General features: G+C 38.6%; 3 protein-coding genes and 1 long non-coding RNA gene across 4 annotated transcripts in view; 2 read left to right on the plus strand and 2 right to left on the minus strand.

The window, feature by feature from the left end:
* Positions 1-5,971: 5,971 nt before the first annotated feature.
* The window catches only part of LOC122532935 (quinone oxidoreductase), a 38,966-nt gene continuing 22,028 nt past the window's right edge, over positions 5,972-22,909 (minus strand). Inside the window, exons 4-5 of the transcript XR_006307610.1 lie at positions 10,320-10,325; positions 5,972-5,983 (exon numbers count right to left, since the gene is read on the minus strand). The gene's annotated coding sequence lies outside the window, so the exon portion shown is untranslated. The remainder of the gene's footprint in view (positions 5,984-10,319; positions 10,326-22,909) is intronic.
* LOC122532940 lies at positions 12,205-15,360 on the plus strand. The gene is made up of 3 exons (XR_006307612.1): positions 12,205-12,770; positions 13,035-15,074; positions 15,247-15,360. It is a non-coding gene; the product is annotated as an uncharacterized LOC122532940 (long non-coding RNA).
* On the minus strand, positions 15,337-17,172 carry LOC122532933 (putative GTP-binding protein 6). The gene is made up of 3 exons (XM_043662147.1): positions 17,081-17,172; positions 15,869-16,879; positions 15,337-15,792 (listed from the first exon to the last, which is right to left on the minus strand). The coding sequence occupies exons 2-3, from the start codon at positions 16,874-16,876 to the stop codon at positions 15,361-15,363; spliced, it is 1,440 nt and encodes a 479-aa protein (XP_043518082.1). The 5' UTR covers positions 16,877-16,879; positions 17,081-17,172; the 3' UTR covers positions 15,337-15,360.
* LOC122532931 (dynamin-binding protein-like) lies at positions 17,217-22,189 on the plus strand. Its single transcript, XM_043662144.1, has 9 exons — positions 17,217-17,648; positions 17,739-17,916; positions 17,985-18,103; positions 18,189-19,616; positions 19,695-19,844; positions 19,925-20,545; positions 20,635-20,817; positions 20,898-21,497; positions 21,571-22,189. The coding sequence occupies exons 1-9, from the start codon at positions 17,559-17,561 to the stop codon at positions 21,763-21,765; spliced, it is 3,564 nt and encodes a 1,187-aa protein (XP_043518079.1). The 5' UTR covers positions 17,217-17,558; the 3' UTR covers positions 21,766-22,189.

Genomic DNA, 22,909 nt, shown 5'->3' on the forward strand with positions numbered 1-22,909 from the left:
ATATTCAAGGAGCGGGCGTTGAGTGAAATCTGGCCGAACCAGCCGCGATTACGTTTATCCGATGCAACGATCAAGACGTGCCATTGTTTCGTCATTACGTGGCCACGGGACAGCCTAGATAAGCCCCCGACGTCATAGCTGACGATTCTGCGGCTGGTCAACCCCGGAATGTATTCCAACCATGCACGCGCCGGTGCTCTATCTATCCTAGCCTCTGTATCGGACAACTCATTTCTGACGTTTCCACGTTCCAATTCCAGTTTCCTTTTTTTTTTTTTTTTTTGCATTTTGCATTTTGCGTGTGCCACGGTTACGATACGTGTCACGTGAATTTGTGAATGTTCGAACGATTCTTTCAGTCGATACTTTGCGTACAGTTGCGCAATCTAAAAAAACTTAACCTAACCTAAATCTAACTCTGATGTCTTCACGTTCAAACTCCATTTTTCTTTTCCATTTTGTGCGTAGCACACGTCGGTGTGTGTCACGTAAATTTGTGAATGCTCGAACGATACTTTCAGTCGATACTTTGCGTACAGTTGCGCAATCTAAAAAAACTTAACCTAACCTAAATCTAACTCTGATGTTTTCACGTTCAAACTCCATTTTTCTTTTCCATTTTGTGCGTAGCACACGTCGGTGTGTGTCACGTGAATTTGTGAATGTTCCAACGATTCTTTCAGTCGGTACTTTGCGTACAGTTACGCAATCAAACATAAACCTAAAAAACCTAACCTAAATTAAACTTAAAAAAACTAACCTAACCTAAATCTAACTCTGATGTTTTCATGACTTTTCACAGTATACCACGTGAATTTGTATTTATTTGAACGATTTTAGTCAACATTTTGTGTACAGTTACACAACCTAACCTACAACTTTGATGTTTTTACGTTCCAACTCCATTTTTCTTTTCCCAACCGTGTACCACGTGAATTTGTAAACATTCGAACGAATGCTTTCAATCAACATTTTGCATACAGTTATGCAATCTAACAGAAACATCTAAAATCTAAAAAACATGACGTAACAAACCTCTAAAAATCTAAAAAACATAACCTAAATTAAACCTAAAAAAAAAAAGCTAACCTAACCTAAATTTAATTCTGATGTTTTTACGGTTCAATTCCATTTTTCTTTTCTCAGTGTATCACGTCAGTATGTATAACGTGAATTTATAAATATTCGAACGATTTCAGTCTACATTTTGCGTGCGGTTACGCAACCTAATCTAAAAAACCTAACTTAAACCTAACCTAAGGTTTAGGTTACTTTAATTTTGTTTAAATTATATATAATTTTTACAGTTAATACAATTAATTAAATTAGGATTGATTCCAATCTTTACGGTTAATTTCTCTTTCTGATTGTTTTGCGAGCACAAATTTCGGCGTCTGCACGAAACGAATGAATACATGTAATAACAATAACATATTCACGCAGCTTGAAAAGAAAATTATCAACTTTTCTACTTTTATAACTTAAATATTATACTGTAATATTTATGAATATATTCAGCAATATATTTATGAATATATCTAGAACGAGCAGAATGCAACGAGAAAAATCGAGAGCTTCTCAGCTTTATACAACAAATATCGTCTCGCACGTCTCGCGTGCATGGACGGAAATAAAGAGCGCGAAACAGGAGTCAGTGGAACGTTGAATAGGTGTCGATGGCCGGTGTTTTGGAAGGATCGTGTAAAATGGAGGCAGCTCGAAGAAGCGGAGAGACAACGTGTGCGAAAAGGACGGAGACGAGAGACGAGAACGAAGGGGGACGCGTAGGTTGAAGGCGAATTCCGATGACTAGCGCGAAAAGGGAAAGAAACGAAAAGGAAAAAAAAGCAAAAAAAAAAACGAACCGAGGAAACGAAAACGGAGGAGAGATCTGGTGTTGGTTCATCGATGAATCAAGGAAGGAGAAGGCAAAAGAAAAAAAAAGAAAAAAGAAAAAAGTGGAATGGAAACGGGAGTACCGAACAGGTTGAGGTCGGGTCATCAGGTATCTCAGAGATCCGGTCTCTCTCCTTTGGTATTCGCCGAACACGCGAGGGACGTTAAAACCAGTCGAGTAATTTCCCCTGGAATTTCACCGTTTCGATCGATAAAGAGCTCGAAACGAGGAGTTCACGCGGAGGATTTCCAGGATGTAATTCAAAACGTTAAAGAAGCGTACAGAGAGATCACGAGAGTCATCCGAGAGTGGAAACGAGAGCGAAGTTTTTTCATACTCGTGACGCCGAGAATCGGCCGAGAAAGGGGGGGGAGGAGGCGAAAGCTCCGGCGAGAGCGGTTCTCATTATCGACGAAACTCCGATGCGCGCGTGTGTACACATCGGAAACTCGCGAGCCTCAGAGTCGTGACGAGAAGGGAGATACGCTGACGGACGCGGAATTAAGCGCGAGATTCATAGAGAGAAACGGAGAGACAGAAGGAGGGGGGGGGGGGATAAGAGAGGATTAGCTTGGTAATAAGGAGGGAACGAAATGGAGGAAACGAGATTCATTGAAATGCGAAAAGAACGAGTATCAGTTGTTCAGCGGGCAAAAATGGTCAGAGAAGGGACGAAGAAAGAGAGAGAGAGAGAGTACAGAGAGATGGATGCATTGGAAAGGACTGGCCCCCGGAGAGAAAGGGGGCCGCCGAGATAACTGAGGAGGACACTCGGGACCGAGAAGGCTCTCCGTGGGACTGGCTGCGCTCCGAGTTCTCTCTCTCTCTCTCTCTCTCTCTCTCTCTCTCTCTCTCTCTCTCTCTCTCTCTCACGGATACGAAACCGAGAATCTAGGACTCGTCGTGTACACACCGGTGTACGTATACGTATGTATAACCGAGTACAGCAGAGAGGCACGTCGTGCACGAGGCATGCTCCTCTCGTTTCTTCCTCGTGCAGCACGTTTTCTATAAGGGCGCCGTGCCCAGTTGCATCACCAGTTGTTGTACGCTGCAACAAGCCAGGCGGTACAGGTCGTTTCATCCGTAAACTTTAAACGAGACGCCTTGTTCCCTTCTAACGATTTGTGTACCTTTCGTTACGTTCCGCGTTACGTTTATGTTCTACACGCTCTCCGTAATAGCTTATTGTTTGTATGTGCAATGATAGCAGGGATGGATATCGCCTAAACGTGGGAAGGGACGGGAACGGTGCCGATCCTTTCAGAACAGAAACGAGCAGAAAGTGCACTGGCACTTTGTTACGTACGTACGTACGAAGCTGAAAGCTGTACGAAGTTCCGAGTTTAAACGATACGTGGAGGGCTGGCCGTGTTTCTTTCTGAATAAATAAATTACTTGAATTGTAATTGAAACTTTGACGAGATCGCTTGAAATCTAGGGTAATACAGCGTGGTCACTGAAATGTATAGAACAAAAATAACTTTTACAAACACATGTTTCTGTAATTTTTTATTATTTTACTTGGAAATATAATTAATATAATTAACCTACAAAAAAAGGAAGATAAAAAAAGATCGAAAATGAACAAATTATGAATTTTTCAAACCCTTCAGCTTTTCAGTGGCCACCATGTACAAACAATTCGAATCGTAATGTTTCTGCATTCTTTCAAAGATACTGCCTTCTCGGCATATTATTACGTAAGAATCACTGTAAAGTGAAATAGTGAATCCTCCTGACGAAACAAACCTCCTCGACCCGTGTGAGAATCGTAGCAGCGAGCTACAATTTACGAGTGGGACCCTCTGAACAAATACATCGGGTAATCCGACGAGACCTCCTGTTATTTCAGGTACCCCCTGACCCTAAATGAACCCTGTCCATATTTTTCTCCCTCTGATCGATCCGGATTAACGCGGCCGGTATTTGAAAAGGATTTTCGCCGGCGATGTTTAACACGCGAGAGCCAACCAAATTCTTTCTCGATGAATGCCGGTGTATTTACGTTAATTGCGTGCGACACTTACGAGCGTGTACAAAGACAAAAGTATTCGTGCAACTGAAGCGCGACATATTTTAACCCTCGACGCTCGGAACGAAGTTTCATTGTTTTACAACAATCGTAACTGTACTGAACGCTACAAGATGTGCGAAATTTTTATAAATTTCCTCGATAAATCTTGATGTTTCATTGTTTTCAATTAACCTCTTGCGCTGGAAACTGATTGCGGACCATAACGAGTGACCAAACCGTAGACAATAATTTGTCGCTTTCTTTTTGAACTCGTCGGTATGGTATCACCGGATAGAAATTATTGAAAAGTAATTTAACAAATTTATTATTTGTTTTGCCTGGATTATACTTAAATATATTTAATAAAGACTGAGAAAATATTGCAATTTTGGGACAAAAAATTCTCGACCACTTGCGCTGGCAACTGATTGCGGACCATAACGAGAGACCGTACCATATATAATAATTCGTCGCTTTCTTTTTGAACTCGTCGGTATGATATCACTGGATAGAAATTATTGAAAAGTAATTTAATAAATTTATTATTTGTTTTGCCTGGATTATACTTAAATATATTTAACGAAGACTGAGAAAATATTGCAATTTTGGGACAAAAAATTCTCGACGTGCGCAGCACGTGATTCCAGCGCAAGAGGTTAAAAAATCATCGTAAATTTTTCGTGATAAATTGTATTCATCATGATCGAATTGGTGGAAGGAAATGTGACAATAATCCCCAAGTGCAAAGGGTTAAAATAATAAAAATATGATAAAAATATAATAAAATGTAATATAATAAAAATATAATAAAATAAAAGAAAAAGAGAGATATTTTACAATATTATCCTCGACAATATTTTGCAAATCTTTGAAATCTCGTCTCTTTCTTTTCATTTTCGTTCAATGCTCTCTTCGTTCTTTCGCGGTTAAATTAAACCGACGATATCGGACGATTAAGAAACCAAAGCGTTATCCACACGGCGAGACGCGGCCTGCTTTTCGTTAACGACGAAACTGCGCCGACACCGTTCCTTTTCCGGCTGCAACTGCGAGCAGGAAGAGAGTAAAGAAAAAGAGTGGAGGAAAAAAGAAAAAAAAAATAGAGAGAAAAAAGGACGGAGGATGCCTACGCGCGCACAGTCGACCTCGTTCCTCCCGCTATCCTTCTCCTCGCGTTCACCTCTGGAGGTGAAATTGCCCGGGGTAGCCCGTCCGGTAAGGCCGAACTATAGACTTTTTGAGGTTAACCGCATCGCCAGTACGGCTTTTAATGGTCAAAGCCACGAAAGCTGCTCCGTATTTTAAGCCCGCTCATCGTGATCCCCGGCGAAATTCTTTCATCGTCGATTAACTTCAAAACCCCGGGAATGCCGGGCAACCGCTAACGAACGCCTCTCCCCCCCCCCCTCCGTGTAATTATGAATTTCTTTTAGATTCTGGACTGAGGAGAAAAAAAAAAGAGAGAAAACCCTTGGCTCCGCCACCCCCGAGACGATGAACGACGTGGATCCAACGATCCAGACGAAACGACATCCCCTCTCTCCCAACGGCGTCTCTGTTTTTTTTTTCCCCCCCTTTTTTAACGCACGTCTGTCTCCATTCGCGAGAAACACGGTCGGAGGGAAAAAATAAAAAAAAAAAAAAAAAAAAAAAAAAAAAACGGGTCGTATTCGAGTATTGATCAGAAGTCGACTGCGAGTACTCGAGCGTTGTATCAACGGTAATTGAATTTCAGCGTTGCACGCTGTCAATCAATTATATTTCAAAGCGGAGGGAGGGGAGGGGGGAATCGAAGGGAGGAACATGAAAAAAAAGAGAGAGAGAGAGAGAGCTAAATATATATAATCTGACGAAAGCGGTCGCGCAAACAGCGCGTGCTATTTGACGTCAATCATTTTGAAAGTAATTGCGCCGTTAACAAAAATGAATTCGCCTGGCTGCCATATTCGTTTCACCGGCTTTCGCCCAGAGGGGAGAGGGGGGAGAGGAGAAAAAAAATAAAACGGGAGAAGAAAAGCTGCCGGCGGGTGGAGGATGTGAAAAGCGATCGAACGAATGCTCGATCGGCTCTAAAATCGAATCGACATTCGACGTTGAACACAGAAGTCAGAAATTTTCAATTCTCGTGCTTGAATTTTGCGACGAAAAACTCGCGAAATATTTCGACTTGATTTACTAACACTTGCGCAACAAAGTTAATAACAAAGAATAGAGAGAGTTGGACTCGATTGACAAACAATCGCGTAATATTCGAAAATCGCGGTTTTGTAGATATACGAGACTCGTACCGAAGAAACAGGTATCGCTCGAAATCAGGTACACTAAAATCAAGCAATTAGCTTTGTAGCCGCGAGTTAATTCGAGATTCCGCCCCAAAGACGCGGGAAACGCATTAAATTAGCCGCGTAATGCCCGCGAAGCGTACCAACGAACGTTGAAACTGATCACCTTAAGTAATGATACGTGTTCAGATGGCATAAAGTCGTGATACTCGTATTAAAACGTGTGTGGCTGAGCAGAACTCCCTGTAACGGGGGATACACACGATAATTACATGTGTGGAATATTATTCGTAAAAGTTCAGTCGGTTCTTCCATTAGCTAATAATAATATCGTTCCGTTTTTTCTTGCGACTCTCTTTGAGCGTTTAACCCGTACGCAGTATAAGGACAGTGCATTGAATGGAAAGAGAAAGGCATTTAATTGACAATTCAACACTAACCCAAACGAAACGCGATTCCATTTACGAAAATAAGTCGAAATTGAATGGAAAATATATATATAATATATATATAAATATTTATATATAGTATATACATATCCCTATTATAAAGGATATTAAATTGTTATATAATATATATATAATTATTTATATATAAACTGTATGAAATGTATGAATATATATAAAGAGAATCTTCTTAAAATTTAAATAAATGATGAAATTCAATAATATTCAAGGGCACATTTAGACGATATTTAAACCATTTTCTTACTTTTATTCACAGATATTCATAGTCCAATTACTTGCGACGTCGTTGTGATCAAAAAATAAAATAAAAAAAGAAGAGAGTAAAGACAGGTACCGAAGAGATCTGGCGAACAATAATTAGCAAGGTCAGCGTTCTCGTTCGCGAGGACTTGGAAGCTGAGAGATCGAGAGGTAAGCAATGGGTACGTAGGACGTGATGTACACACAATGAAATTGGAGCCAAGAGGTGTTTTTTTTTCTTTTTTCCCCTCGGCCAGGAACAAAATCTACCGACCCACCGGTGGATCGTCGACCGGCACGGAACGAAAACAAAGAGGACTAAGGGGAGGTACAGACAAAACATTTAAAGAAGAACTATTCTCTGGCCGAGCCTGTTTGTTTCTTACTTCTCAAGGAAGGAAGTGAACGTGGCCTGTTACCAAGCGTACAATGAATCCCGACGCGACATCGTACGTTGTCATAACGCTCGCCGGACAAAACCCCTCCCACATCCCTGTGTGTCGATCCGAGAACTCATTTCTTTCGTATTTGTAAATAATATAAATGATTTGCATTCAAGGAAGGAGGAAGAACACGGCGAAGGGTATAACTACACGCCATTGTTCGAAAGTATCTGAAACGCTGTGTATTTCGATTAACCCCCCTGCGCTGGCAACTGGTTCGCGGACCATAACGAGTGACCGAACCGTATACAATAATTCGTCGCTTTCTTTTTGAACTCGTCGGTATGATGCCACTGGATAGAAATTACTGAGAAGTAATATACTTGTCATTTACTTTGCCTGGGTTACATTTAAATATACCTAAACTACTGAGAAAATGTTGCAATTTGAGATAAACAATTTTTAACATGCGCAAGAGGTTGAAAAAAATTACATCTCATTTATAAGCGTTAACGCGCGATGAGATTGTTCTCTGAGAAGTTGAAGGCAAGAGTACTTGCAGTGTACGCGCGAGAAGAAGAATTCGTGGAATGTGACTCACCTAAACGGCAACGTTGTAACGCCGACGAAGAAATTGACTTTAACGACGATGAAGTCACAGTTTCGGATGACAGACAGGGGGTAGGGGGGGCAAAATCAGTCTCACACGCCCCCCCAATGTCGCTGTGGACCCCCCGTCCTCGATGCTACTCCTTTGCAATCCACGCTCCGTTTAGAGCACACACACATACACTGTCTCTCTTTCTTTCTTTATCTCGTTTCTTCTCTCTTTTTCTTTTGTCACGCACTACTCACCGCCCGCGACCACTCACAGTTGTCACCAATTTTCTATCCTCTTCTCTTTTTCTTTCTTTCTTTCTTTTGAATGTATCTTAACTTAAGGTCTCCTTCTTCTTCTTCTCTTTGACCCTGTCCTCTCTCCTCTTCTCACTTTCCTTTCTTCCTTCGTTCCTTTCTTTCGCAAAGGCTTCACCACCAGCACTTCCTCCCTTCAGATGGTTTAATCGATAGACACTCGCGAGAGTCTGTTAATCGGTTATACCGGGAGCGAGCACTGGTCATCGGGGGTCGAAGAAACACGCGACGAAGAGGAACGATAACATCGTTCGTGTCCCTCCCGCGAACTCGATACCTTTCTTCCAACTCCCGTGATCATAGATCGACGGGTCGACACTCTTTCTCTTCTTTATCCACAACCGAATATATTGTACACGAGCCCTCGAACAACGTCGTGTATCCCTTTCCACACGTTTTATCTGTCCTATCTATCTCTATCTACCTATCTATCTATCTATCTACCTATCTATCTATCTATCTATCTATCTATCTATCTATCTATCTATCTATTTATCTATCTATCTATCTATCCATCCATCTAGCTATCTTGCCCCCTCTTTCCCTCTCCCTCTCTTTCTCTCTGTTACGTGCACGGGACTCTCAGACGCGCAGAATCATCGTGCGCGCCTGTTCGATTCCTCCGTGTATATACTTGTGATATGCGTCTTCCACCGGTTAGGGTCTACGTACGCGGCCAGCGAGTAGTGGTTTTAACGCTGTCCCGTAACACCACACCACACCACACCGATTCTCTTCTCCTCTCGGCCGGTTACGAGTCGGCAAAACGGATCCGTGTGTTCGATGTTCGACTGAAGGGAGAGGTGTCTGCTCTTGTGCCGGCAACGAAGACGGGGCCCCTATCGTCGTACGTACCTAAAAACCATTTACCATCGATCAGAGGCATCCAGGCGACAATGACGGACGATCGACGGACGAGTGGAGAAAACCGAATCTCGGGAAGAGCGAGCGAGAGAGAAAAAGAAAGATGGTCTAACGTGTGCCACGAAATCGTACCGGGGGAGCCAGTATGGCGCCGTCCTTCGTTTCGTCTCTTTCTCTAACCCCTTTCACTCTTTCACGCGTACACGCGCACGTTCGTTCCCTTCTCTTTCATTGTTTCCCATATCGCTTTGGTTCGTAAGTGTCGCCAGACCCCGAATTTTTTTTCATTCGCCTCTTTCTCTATATCGTAGTTATGTTCACATGTATACCGGCCTCGTCGGTCTCGCTTTGACCAGCAGCACCCTTAAGTTAACCAGACGCATACACGACGCTCGACTGTCACCGGCCCGCACGTATGATCGTTGAATTAGACTCTTGGAAAGATTCGACAACTGAGACACCTAGCTTTGAAAAAAAACGGACGCACTACTAGAGAGAGACAACCTCACCGATGCGACGTGACGTCTCGTTCAAATTTTCGTACATAACCTCGACGAGATAAGAGAAGAAACTACGTGCACGTACGTATATCCAAACTAGACGAAACATCAGGAAAGTGTTTTGGGGCCAGAGACAGAGACAGACAAACAGAAAAACGTATATATGTTGCGTATGCCTGTGTGTGTGTATGTGTGTAGCTCTCATGACTCAAGATACACTGGACACATTCCGATCGGCGCGCGCTTACTACTTTTTCCCTTCCCCCCCACCCTTTTACTGTCGTGCATCGCGTAACCGTTCCCTTCGATACGCCAAAACACGAGACGAAGTCACTGAAAGAGCCACAGCCCACAAACAACACCACCTTCCGTCGTGTCAGGGCGCTCCGTTCCGTCGCCGCTGCCGGCGTGCGTACCCGGTGGTTCTTCACCGCCTCGGCGCTAAAATGGCGATCGAAGTGACAGCTCTCGCCTCCTCCTCGCCGGGTTCGGTCGAGCAGCCGCTCTTTCCACGCATACTACCACGCACCGACTATGTTCTACCTGTATCTTTCTCCTTCTCTCTCTCTTTCTCTCTCTCTCTCTCTCTCTCTCTCTCTCTCTCTCTTTCTTCTCCGATTCCCACTCGCCCATATCTCTCCCAACATTTACTCTCTTTTCATCTTTCTAACCTTTCTTTTTACATCAGCCACGCACGCACACTCGCGCACACATTCTCACTCACAGCACGCGGCACAACAGACTCCCCAAGAACCTTCTCCTCGAAGCTAATCCGTGTTTGAAATCGAGAACGCGAGAAGCGGTAGTCGAGCCGCGTTTTTCTCAATGCGTGACACGCGGAAACCCGGCGACCACGCGTAAACGCACAGACAGACACACACCGGTGCGGAGAGATGGCTTCTCGATGGCGGCTCGAAATCTCAGTCCCGGACGACGCCTACACACCACCACCACATACCACCTTAATAGCTGTGCTTTCCCGGACTCACGGGACTCGACTGGGCTCCGCCAGGCCACGATATCCCCGCCGCACTTGCGCCAACCGGCTATCGCTCCTACCCTTCGCGAACATGTACTAACCGTTCCTCGTTCTTACGCCCACCCCCCAGCGCAGTTCTATTACCCGTGCAGACTAACTGAACCCCTGCGGAGCTCCCACGCCCGCGGAACAGCCAATGCCGATGCCTCGCGGCAGGACCGTCTAACCTCGGTCCAAGGGCGCCAACCTACCAAACGCGTTTCCCAATTGTTGACCGACATTGCGATCGAACGTCGATAAACAGAAGACAACGTTCGACCATTATGTCGACCGTTGTCGATGAGGACCAAGCGAAAATATTTTTATCGTTCGATAAAAATCGTCGACGAAGGATTTTTGGACGATGCAAATAATGTATTAATTAATTAATGTAGCATATTTCGAGTATAGATTTTTCAACGATAAACGCGCGAAAGCGTTCACACAATGAAAAGTAACTAGAAATTTATTCGGGTTCGTAAAACAGGGGGCTCCTAATTCCCGACTGTACGAGTCTAGCTCTCGCCCCGTTGAATCGCGTCGTGACTGGGTAAACGGACGAAATATACTCTAATGGTCTACGTTCCACTTGTCCCGTCGAATCCACGGAACAAATGGCAATTACGCGATGATGTTTGTCAATCATTGGCTCGTCTCGATTTTGTATAGAGCAAAGTCAGCTTTGCGCAAACGTAGCTATTAAGTTACAGGTACAAAGAGAAGAGTTAGTGTGTAAACACGTATGTAAGTACTAAATACGCGTATCTCTCCCCACGGAACGCGCGACAAAGAGAAACTGAACAGGATAGATAGATAGATAGATAGATAGATAGATAGATAGAGAGAGAGAGAGAGAGAGAGAGAGAGAGAGAGAGAGAGAGAGAGAGAGAGAGAGAGAGAGAGAGAGAGCCGGCGTAGAAAGGGAACAGTGTGTCGATCGTTTGACGAAAGCATTTTCGTAAGTGTAGAATTCTCTCTCACACGGGGTTGACCTCGTTCAAATTTTTTTCCGTCTCTTTGAAGTTACCGGTCCCGGTTGATATCCGTTTCACGAACATCAGTTTTGCGCCACGCAAAGGGGCCCGGCCCAAGCGTTGATTTCTCATTGGAACGGCGACATTGTTCGACGACCTTAACGATGCAATTAATCCTGGAAGCTTGATCGCTGGAATACTCTCTCGACAGACGAAACGTATGGTTCGTCGAACCGGTGTCGCGCCAGCCGCTTAATTAATCATCATACGATAGAACTTAACGACTTAATCTTACGGTAAGGTTACGAACTATTTAACACGCGAGTGTCGCCCGTGGCGCGCCATCGGATACTCGTTAAGTATAGAAGTGAGTATTAACATATTGCCAACTGCGCGAACTTCGACTTCACTATATTGGACACCGCGTATTTTTCATATAATTTCGTACAATATGTATTGCATTGTACGTTTTATTTGAAATTCTTTTTTATTTTTTTATTTTACAATGAAAATAAGAACAACTCATTGAGGTTGTTTAAAAAACAAGATCGTGAAGTTTAAAGATTAATCTCACGAATCAATATTTTCTAGATGTTCCCGAGCATAGAAAAAATCAAACAAAGAGATACAGAAAAATGTAACTCGTCGTGTCTTCCTTTTGTAATTTTCACAGCGTGTAGTACGTAATTTATTTACAATTAACAGCATCTTGTGATGACTCGGACAACGTTATTCCATCTAGTTGAAAAATAGAGTCATGAGAATAATGACAAACGACAGGCGTATCGTTTTCGTTATTTATGCGTGCAGCGAGGCTTAATTCGATTTCTCGGCCACCGACGGTCGGAGATCAAAGTTCTGCCCGTTTCGGACCGTTCAATCGGCGGCACAAAATATCAAGCCGTGGGAGCCGTAATTGAATCTGTAACAGCAACCGAATCAGCACGACGGCCAATCATTGCATTATACGAGTCACTCGTCGATCGACATTCGTTAGTCAATCGTTCGTATAATTGTTGGCTTACAGTTGCTCGGTTAAGCTGCTGCTTTGTAGTTGAAGTACCCAGATAAACGCACGTACACCAACACCACGAAGCGGAATGACACGTCGAGTGAAAGAAATACGATCGTTGCTCGTTAGATAGAGCGCAACAAGACGGGATTGTCCGACAAAATACGTAGAGGGCTTCGTAAACGAGCGTGTCTGAAAACAGTACGTTGAATTGAAAAAGACATTATTACATGTTACATATATAGAATAGAAATTGACAATGGTATCTACATTATTGATACCATTATACAGAGTGTTTCGTAACTTGTGGGATCCACATCGGGATATATATTTATGTGACTTTTTTTCATTATTTTTAGGCGTACAATCAGCTTAGGTTACGAAACACTCTGCATATTATCAATACGTATATTGATATATTTCGTTAATAATTATTGATAGTTTAATCATGCAATTTAATTCAAGGATCCAGTATGAAGATAAACATCGAAGCAAACTCACAAATCAATTTAAGAATTAAAATGAAACTTATTCCGAATTTACATCTTCATCTGAAATGACAGCGCTAAAATCCTCGCGTTATCTCTGTTCTCCTCCAAGAAGCGACGGTGTACGCAAACAAGAACAGGAATACCTAAGAGGAGACATCGTTCCTGAAGAATATAAGAAACGAAGAGTGCAACACGACGACGGATAATGATACATATGACGCGCCGACACGCAAAGATTACGGAGATTAGAGTCGTCCCACAGGTTGGGAGCGGCGGGAATGTAAAGTTGTCGCTTTGTTACCTCGGTAAACAGTAGGAAAGCGGTGGAAATTAGTCGTTCGGCTAGAGCCAGTGGCAGGAGTGGCACCGCGATAATTAGGTTTCACTTGGTTCGCTTTAATAATCCAGGCAACATGCAAAGTGCATTGCTGGGATCCTTGCGTCCGTGAAAGCATGGCCCACGCTTGTATGAAAGTGTCTGGTGTGCGTGACCAACGTTAACGTTGCCGCGGCCTCTAGCCACGGTGGGTGACAAATTTTGCAAGGACAGCCGGAATTATTAATGCCTTTTCCGCGGAGAGAGGCCGAGACGAGGCGCGAAATTAGCAAGCCCGAAAGCGGCTACATCGTGCGCTACAAGCGAATTCCAATCGAGATAATGAAAATTAACGACGTTAAAGCGACGTCACGCTCGTAATTAATTATCGCGGCCCGTTTGCTGGTTGTCGATCGGCCCTCTCTCGGCCCTCTCTCGGCCGCGCCGGACCCTTTCCGCAAGGGAAGGGCCATAATCGCGATATCAATCCTTCATTAATTCGCTCGACGGGGAACGACTCGCGTCGAAACTCTTCCACACAAAGCCACGATTAATTCCTTAAGACGTTCTCTATATCTATATATGCACGAACCCACCGGCTCTATGAATTATACATCATGTTGCCGGCACCCTCGCCGCGAACTTTCTTGCGGCGGATGATCGTTCTTGCACTCACTAACAAAGATAAGACAAATAAACTCGCCTCTTAATAAACGTCGCTTCTAAAACACTTATTTTCTCTATAGCTCTATATGCTAATATTTTTATAAAAAAAAAAAAAAAATATTTGTGTTATGCGTTGAATTTGTCAATACACATATCTACGTGCTCCATCGTGCATGAGTATGTGGAACCTGGCGCAAAAGAGGGGATCATCTGTTATTTGAGGTAAGATCAGAGACAGAAGTTGGGCTTAAAAAGTTTCACATTTAAAGTATATGTTGTACATCTAAAATAACTTGAAAATATTCCAATATTTATGCACGATGGTAAATAATTGTATTCTGTTTAGTCTTTGTCAGTTATCAAGACTCGTATATCAAACTGCGTTTGCACGAGTACGAGTATGTATAACAACCTTCTTATCTCGTTACTCTTCGCCGAATTTTCATTCTCTCTCTCTCTCTCTCTCTCTCTCTCTCCTGCGAATCATGCTCCATGCTTGAATTCTACTCCTCGATAACACAAAATTGCATCCTCTGCAACCCATGCGTCACGTCAGAAGCCAGTTTCTATTCAAATGCAACGCACGACTCTAACGTGCGAATATTTGCATGCCAAACCTCCGGATATATTTCGTCCGAGAATTCTACTTTTAAACATTTATTTCGAATCTGTAAAATTTCTAATTCGTCTTCATGTTCGTAGTCAGAGTTATATATATATATACGTTAATTAGATTATTATATTTTCTATACACTTTGCGGAGTTGTACAAAATAAAATAAATATTTCAGTTTATTTTTACGCCTAGATTTGACATCCGTAAGGATAAACAACTGTACAGAATAAAGCTTTAATCTAGTTAACGAGCGTAACGAATGCCTTGGTTGAAATTTCGAGTTATGTATCGTACATCTGGTATTCAAAAGTGCCGACTGTAGAAGAAACACGTGCGCAACACGTGTGCGAAATAGCCTTCATAAAAGAGAAAATCAAGTTGAAAAAGACGACTCAATCTGAAAGCTTTGTAAGTTTAGTTTAATTTTTCCGAGAAAAAAATAAGCATCGTTTGATTTATTTAATATGTTTCCATGTGTGATAGAAAATATTACCTCAATTAAATTAGAAACACTGTTCTGAAAATAAATGTTATCCCAATTAAAATTTTTATCTGCACTCCATGATGTACTTTATTCCGTTGAATGAAGGTGATGAACAGAATGGAACTGATGGAATGAAAAGAAATTACACAACTATCAGTTAAATATATCACAATTAACATATAAACAAAAAAGAAATATGCTTGTGTAAATTTATTTAAATCAAGTGAGTTTTAAAAATCGTTTGAATTTATGAAATATAGGTACTGTCATGTATACATCCATTATCAAATATTGTAGATTTTTAGGATCAGGTTCAACATTTAGAACTGTCGTTTCTTTATACAACCATGACGCTTCTATACTTCCACTTTTCACCCTAATTCGTCTCTTTAGTAAATTCGTTGTATTTGTAATTTCTTCTTCTATTCTCGATCGTAATAAATTAATGCCGGTTAATTTAACAGCAGAAATAGTAAACGTATCCTTTGGTATGACGCTTTCTACGACATGTTTTTCTACTATGTCACATTTATTAGCGACGTTAATTATTAATTTATTTTCATCAATCATAGGCTCTATTGTTTTCTGAACGTGTTGAATTTGAGCTTGAACATCAGGATGACTCACATCAAACACATGAACTAAAATATCCTGTGAAAAATTAAACAGAATTATATTTTATACTTCTAAATTTCAATGTAACAAGCAAAAATAAAATTTCACGTACTGCACTCATAGCATCCTCTAAAGTTACTATAAATGGCTCTATTAAAGTTTCTGGAATATCTTGGATAAAGCCAATGGTATCAACGTATAATACTTTCAACATATTTGGAAGTAATCCTGGATGTACTGTTGTATCTAAAGTAGCAAATAGCTTGTCCTCAGGTTGCAATGAATCATCATCTGTTAATGCTTTTATCAAAGATGTTTTGCCAGCGTTTGTGTAGCCGACAATAGCAATGGTTGGAAATCCATAACTGAGTCTCTGCTGTTTTATTCTCTGCCTGTGCTCTTTCAATTTCTGTAATGCATTTCTTAATTTTTTCTCTCTAGCTTGAAGCATGTTCTTCATTTTCTCAGTATAGTTTATTCGTCCAATGCGATAAGTAGTGAAATCAATCATTTTCTGTTTTACATATGGAAGTTCAGCTAAAGCTACTTGTAACTTTGCTTCTGGAGTTTTCGCACGTTCTCGAAAAATATGAATGACTATAGAATAACGATCGTAAATTGGCAAATTAAAAGTCTTTTGCAACTCAGCAATTTGTACAAATTTCAATGAATTTGTACTAATAAATATGGCTGTAACATGTGGACATTTCTCAATATCATGTTTCAATGTCTCAAGAGCTCCTGAACCAACTAACTTATTTCTCTGAAGGCTAAGTAAAGGAACAAGTTTTTCACCAACAACATTCCAACTTGTTAGATTACTGACGAGTGCTTTTGCCTCTGACAATTGCAACTGAGGCGTAGTATTCCTTTTCTTATTAACACCCCATTTAATATATGGTTGTATCACAAATATTCTGTTTCCACCAACAACTGTTCCTAAATAGTCTTGTGACACCTGTGCATAGATATTCTTTTCTTTTTCATTCTCCGTATATTCAAATGCTACATCAGATTCATATTTACACTGACATATGACATTTAATATATTAAATTCTCTCCTTCTCTTAATTATATATTGTGATTTATTTAAAACGGCAAGTTTTTTCAAACACTGCATTATCTAATAATTATACAGTATCATATATATACATATATATATTCATAACCTCAAATTTAGCATACATATGGTATATTTAACTTCAAAGAAAAGTGATATTACATTTAAATAAGCATTTCTATTTCTAAACATTTAATAAACATAAAAAGCAAAATCTAAAAGTAAACAACATGGATTTTTATACTTTAAAATAAAATACTTAACCTTACTTAACACATAATTTTTGTATAAAAATATTCGAAAATTGAATACAACATCAGAATATATGTCATTTTATAGTAACTAATATATTCACCATCAAAAAAAATACAAATTTTGGTATAATCCGTATAAATTTATTATTCTAAATAAAAAAAATCAAACATTGTATACACTTCTTAATTAACACTCGAAATCAACACTCTATGTCAATTCATAATATTACAAAACTGTTTCTACAGTTCTCCAACGTATATCTGAAATATTTATCAATTTTATAATATTCTGAAATATCTAATACTGTGTTTGATTATGACGTATTCATTTGCCCAAGTTAAATTCGAGAACCGACATAAACGAACAGATGTTCCTGCCACGTGACTAAAGGTCTTATCATGAAACTGACAAGGTGACAATCTCTCCAGAATTATTGCGAACTCTGAAAAATTCAAAAAAGTAAACTTAAATTAAACTTAATACGAAAATGGAACCAGGAATATTGACGAGAGTTTTATCTGACTTTTTAACAACTGTCGACGGAGAGTTAAGTTTACAGAAGGGGGAACATTTTCTGGTAGTTTCACAGATGTATACATAACATACAACCCTACATATAACCCTATTGTATATAATTACATTGTTCTTTCTGTAAAACTGAAAATAGGTATATAGTATCGTAGACAAGCACTGGTGTTACGGAGAATCCCGTGGCAGAACTGGAAAATTTCCATCAAATCACTTGCATAAAGTAGAAATTCCATCGTTTGATGATTCGGAATGTTTGTTTGTATCAACCACTGCCTTCCCAGGACAACAGGATGGGGACCTATCCTTCTCCAAAGGTAATTTCTGTACTTTAAAGTAAAGAAGTTTTTTTCTATTTGTATTTATATTTGTATATATTTCATAGGAGAAATTATTATTGGGGTACAAGATGTTGGCTCTGGATGGTACTTAGGTCAAATAGATGCTAAAAAGGGTATTTTTCCTTTAACGCATGTATGGCAACTCGAAACTAAATTATTAAAGGTATGTTATTTGCTTTTTAATTTTCACAATTAAGTTAAATTTGTCATGCAAGTAAAAACCTATAAAGTTTTTATGTTATTTTTAGAAAGCTTTGAAAAAGAAGACTACAAGAAAAAAAGCTAGAATAAAGGCTAATTTGAAAGCACAACTTGACGGAGAACTTGACTTAGTGGAAGGTGAAATAGTGACTGTCACAGAAATTCTTGGTGATGGTTGGTGTTATGGAACAACAGAGAATGGTAAAGTGGGAATGTTTCCAGAAGGGTTTATATCTTATATAAATGACAGTACAGACCAATTAGACACAATGTCTGTATCGGAGAATAGTTCTTCTTGTATAAATTACAATGAAAGGATATATAGAAACATTGAAGAAACACCTACGAGTTCCACTGTTGAAGAACCTGCGCCAAATTATTACGATCTGTTTCCTGAATTCAAACCGGTTCCTTCAAACGTGACAAGAGATAGTAAAAATATCAGTAATCTAAATACACTAGACGTGAAACCTTATGCTATAACTTTATATCCATTTAGTGCTCAGTTTCCAAATGAGCTTAATTTTGGAGCAGGAGAGGTAGTACACCTCATTAAACATGTAGATTCAGAATGGTTGGAAGGCACAATAGACAATCAAAAAGGCATTTTTCCTATGTCTTATGTTGACATTATAGTTGATTGCGATGGAACAAATAATGAACAAAATTCATACAATCAGGAAACAAACAGTGTACAATATGACGAATTAATGCCTGGAACTAGAACAAAAGTGGAGTATACTTTTAGAGCTCAAATGGACGGAGATTTGACTGTTTTTGAAAATGATATAGTTAAAGTAGTTAATATGGTAAATTCAGATTGGGTTAACGTTGAAAATCATTCTGGTAAAGTCGGCTTATGTCCAAGAGGTTACTTGAGCCCATTGGTTACAGAATCATCTGATACTAGTATGAATATCTTGGAAGATTTTGTAATAATACAACATAATGAAGTAATTCCTTTTGAAAGAACCGAAGAACAGAAATCAAAGAGACTTTCAAAACCACACAGACCAGTACCGCCTGTACCTGCACCAGGTAGTACTCCGCTGCAGAAGAATGCAACAGAGAGCAAACAAATTTCAAACAATACCAAGCAGATCAGTGTTACTGATAATGATAATTTAGAAATCAAACAGAAAAGGGCAGATCAAAGACAGAATGTTATATCGGAATTAGTTCTCACTGAAAAAGAATATGTTCGCGACTTAAAGTTAACATATGAAACGTTTAACTTACATAATCCAAGTCAACTTGAATCTTTGGGAATAGATGTGACCACCTTGTTTGGAAATCTTTTTGACGTTATTCAAGTTGCAGAAGAATTGTTAGATATGATACTAAAAGCAATGAAAGGGTGTGACGAAGAATTGCAAACTGTTGGCCCTTGCTTCACAAGAATGGCTGAAAAACTAAAAAGCGTTTATGTAAAATATTGTGGAAATCATGAAGCTGCATTAGTTTTGTTAACGAAGGTTACTATGTTTCATTCATATTATATCACATTTTTTTATATACCTTATATGTATTTGTATATCATTGTTTGATTTCAGTATGAAAATAATGAAGAAATAATGAAGGTATTCAACAAAGGGATCGAAACATTACGATATCAAGTAGCTTGTTTTGATATGAGTTCTGTCCTTATAAAGCCAGTACAGCGAATATTAAAATATCCTCTTATTTTATATGAGTTAGTGAAGGTAAGTCATTGTAATATTACCAGTAATTTATATTACCAGTATATTATAAACTTCTTTCAAGAGAAACAATAATTTTATAGTGTACCGATGACAACCATCCAGATAAAGATGCAGTTGAAAAAGCATGGAAGACTATGACTGCTGTTGCCAGTCATATTAACGAATATAAACGACGAAAAGATTTAGTATCGAAATATTTGGGTAATGACAATACACTGATAAGAAAAATGGCTAAGCTTAACATGCATTCTGTGGCAAAAATGTCTACCAGATTAAGTACACGATTTTCTGCTAGCTTAGGATTGACAAATGTTGTTATTGATCCAGAGTTTGAAGAACTTGTAAAACAATTTAGATCTGTCGAAAAATGTACCTTGCAATTAGCTAAAGATGTTGAACAGTGCCTTACACATTTAAGTGACGAAGCTATTTCTGGAGAAGTGATATCAGATTTCTTGATTCAGTACTATCAAGGAACACCTAATATTGAAGCAAAAAAACTTAGAGATATAAGATCTACAATTTGGTCGCAATATGTACAAGAATTGAAAATATGTTTGAAAAATAGAGTCAGTACGCCAATAAATTGTTTAATGACTTTATTAGAAGGACCTGCTGTGTTAATAACAAAAACACATGACAAATTACTTGATTATGATGCTGCTATTTCCAAGAGTGAAAAATATAAGGAATCAAGAATTGTAAGCCTTTGTTTTATTTAATTATTCTTCTAAATAGCATAACATGATTAGAATGTAGAGAAATGTAACAATATTTGATTTCTTTATAGATACAGGATGAATTATCAACAGCAAAGGGTAATTACGAAGCTTTAACACATCAACTACTGGAAGAATTACCAATTGTGATTGATGCAGGGACAAAAATATTAGTGGATTGTATTAACGTTTTTGCACATGCTAGAAAACTTCTATGTGGAAAAATTACTAAAAGATATTTGACTTTTTGCGAGGTATTTCAAATAAAAATAACAATCGATATTTATAAATGTGTAAAAGTTAGAAGTTTAATCATATTCATTTGTATCTATAGACTTCAACACAACTATCACCTCGGGATATTTTGGAATCATTTTTAGTTAATCATAATTTATTATGGAATCAAATAACTCGTTTTGCATTTGCTGGATCAAACTCACGGATAGAAGAACAATCTATGTGGTGTCCACAAAGCGAAAAACAAAGAATTACATTGAGAAATAAATACTCGAGTGATAAATTATACATTGTCACAGAAAATATAGCAAGTACTTCATCTTTGGATATAGGTGCAGCATGTGGAACATTAGTTGCAGTGATTAAAAAACAAGATCCTATGGGCGATGCTTCCAGATGGTTTGTAGACAATGGCGTTGCTCAAGGATTTTTACCTGCAAAAAGTTTACAAATTCAACAAGTACCACAAGTTGAGTCACCCAATGAAGTTACTTATTCAGATGGACGTAGTAACACTTCTATGTCTGATCTAATTTGTATGGATTCTCCTGAAAAAGAAGTTAAAACTACATCTCAGTCACATTTGGAAGAGTTGTTAGATATTAACATTAATAAAGAAATTAAAAATGAGAATCATTATTACGGTAACATTGAACAAACCCCTAAAGTTCAGCAATATCAGAATTTAACCTTTGAGGTAAATAATGTTAAATAGGTCATAGAGCATATAAAAAATTTTCCTAATCAAACTAAATCACAATATTTTTCAGTTTTACTATGCAGAATATGATTTCTCTACAAAGATACCCGGAACGTTGTCTATTGTTAAAGGACAAGCATTAAGACTTGTTAGGCCTCACGATGAAAAGGGAAATGATGAATGGTGGCTTATGGAGGATCGTTACGGTAACAAAGGATATGTACCTAAAAATTATTTATGTGAACCGCCGATGGGAAAACAGTGAACTCGCAGAGGAAATATCAGTTTATATGTTCACGTATTAAATTATTGATACTACTGTTCCAATGCACATAGCTTTTATTGTTAAAGTTTTAATTAATTCGTTGAATGAGGGTTATTTTAAACATTAGCTCTTGCTTGAAATATTATTTTCAATTTATATATATTTTATCTATATTTTAATTTCATAGAAAAGTATTAAAACATTACTTGCTTATTATAATGGTACTTATATGTTTCTTACATGTTTTACGCTTAAATGTACTTTTTCAGTATTTATTTGTACATACATGTGTGTGTGTGTGTGTGCATGTGCGCGCTTATATGCGAGTGAGAAATTAAAAGATGTATATTATAACTTTATTTATAATAATAATATATTATTCCTGTGATACTTTAAATCCGTGTCACTTTAAATAATCTTAAAACTTTATTTTAAAATTTATATATATATATCTTATATACATTTGAAATATTTATATATTATATAAAAGTTATATACATTTTTTAATTAATTTTAACCAACACAACAATTTTAACAACAGCTTTGCATTTTATATAAAAAAATCTACATATACACATATACATATATTTAATGTTAAATATATATTATCTTTATTGTTTTTCAATATTAATAAAACTATTGAACAAATATCAGTTCACATAAATAATTTGATTAGAAACAAATTAATAACGTGAAGTTTATGAGGTGAGAACGTTGTTTTTCAATAAGTAGAACATGGATAGAATTTTCTACTTTAATCTGAGATACTTTATACTTTGAAGATCAGGCGAAACTACTTTGTAATATTTTTCTACAATCAAAAACAACAGAGAACATAAGAATTTTCGGATTTATAAATAATAATAGATAAATCAATGGTATCGACAGAAGGCATAAGGAACTAAAGCTATAGGATAAATTGATTATTCAAACTGATATAACTGTACCACAAACTAGTTATACAGATAATGAACATCTTACATAACGATCCCGCACCATAATTTGTATAATGACGGTTTCGCACGAATTAAAAAAATGATCTGACGCATACGACGACCTACGCGACAATTTATTACAATCAAGGACAATGAGTTAACTAGACAGAAGGAAACGGACGACAGTTTAAAAAGCAAAGTGCAGTCTA

This window comes from Frieseomelitta varia, unplaced genomic scaffold (assembly GCF_011392965.1).
Source record: "Frieseomelitta varia isolate USP_RPSP 00005682 unplaced genomic scaffold, Fvar_1.2 scaffold_483, whole genome shotgun sequence".
Lineage (NCBI taxonomy): Eukaryota > Metazoa > Arthropoda > Insecta > Hymenoptera > Apidae > Frieseomelitta > Frieseomelitta varia.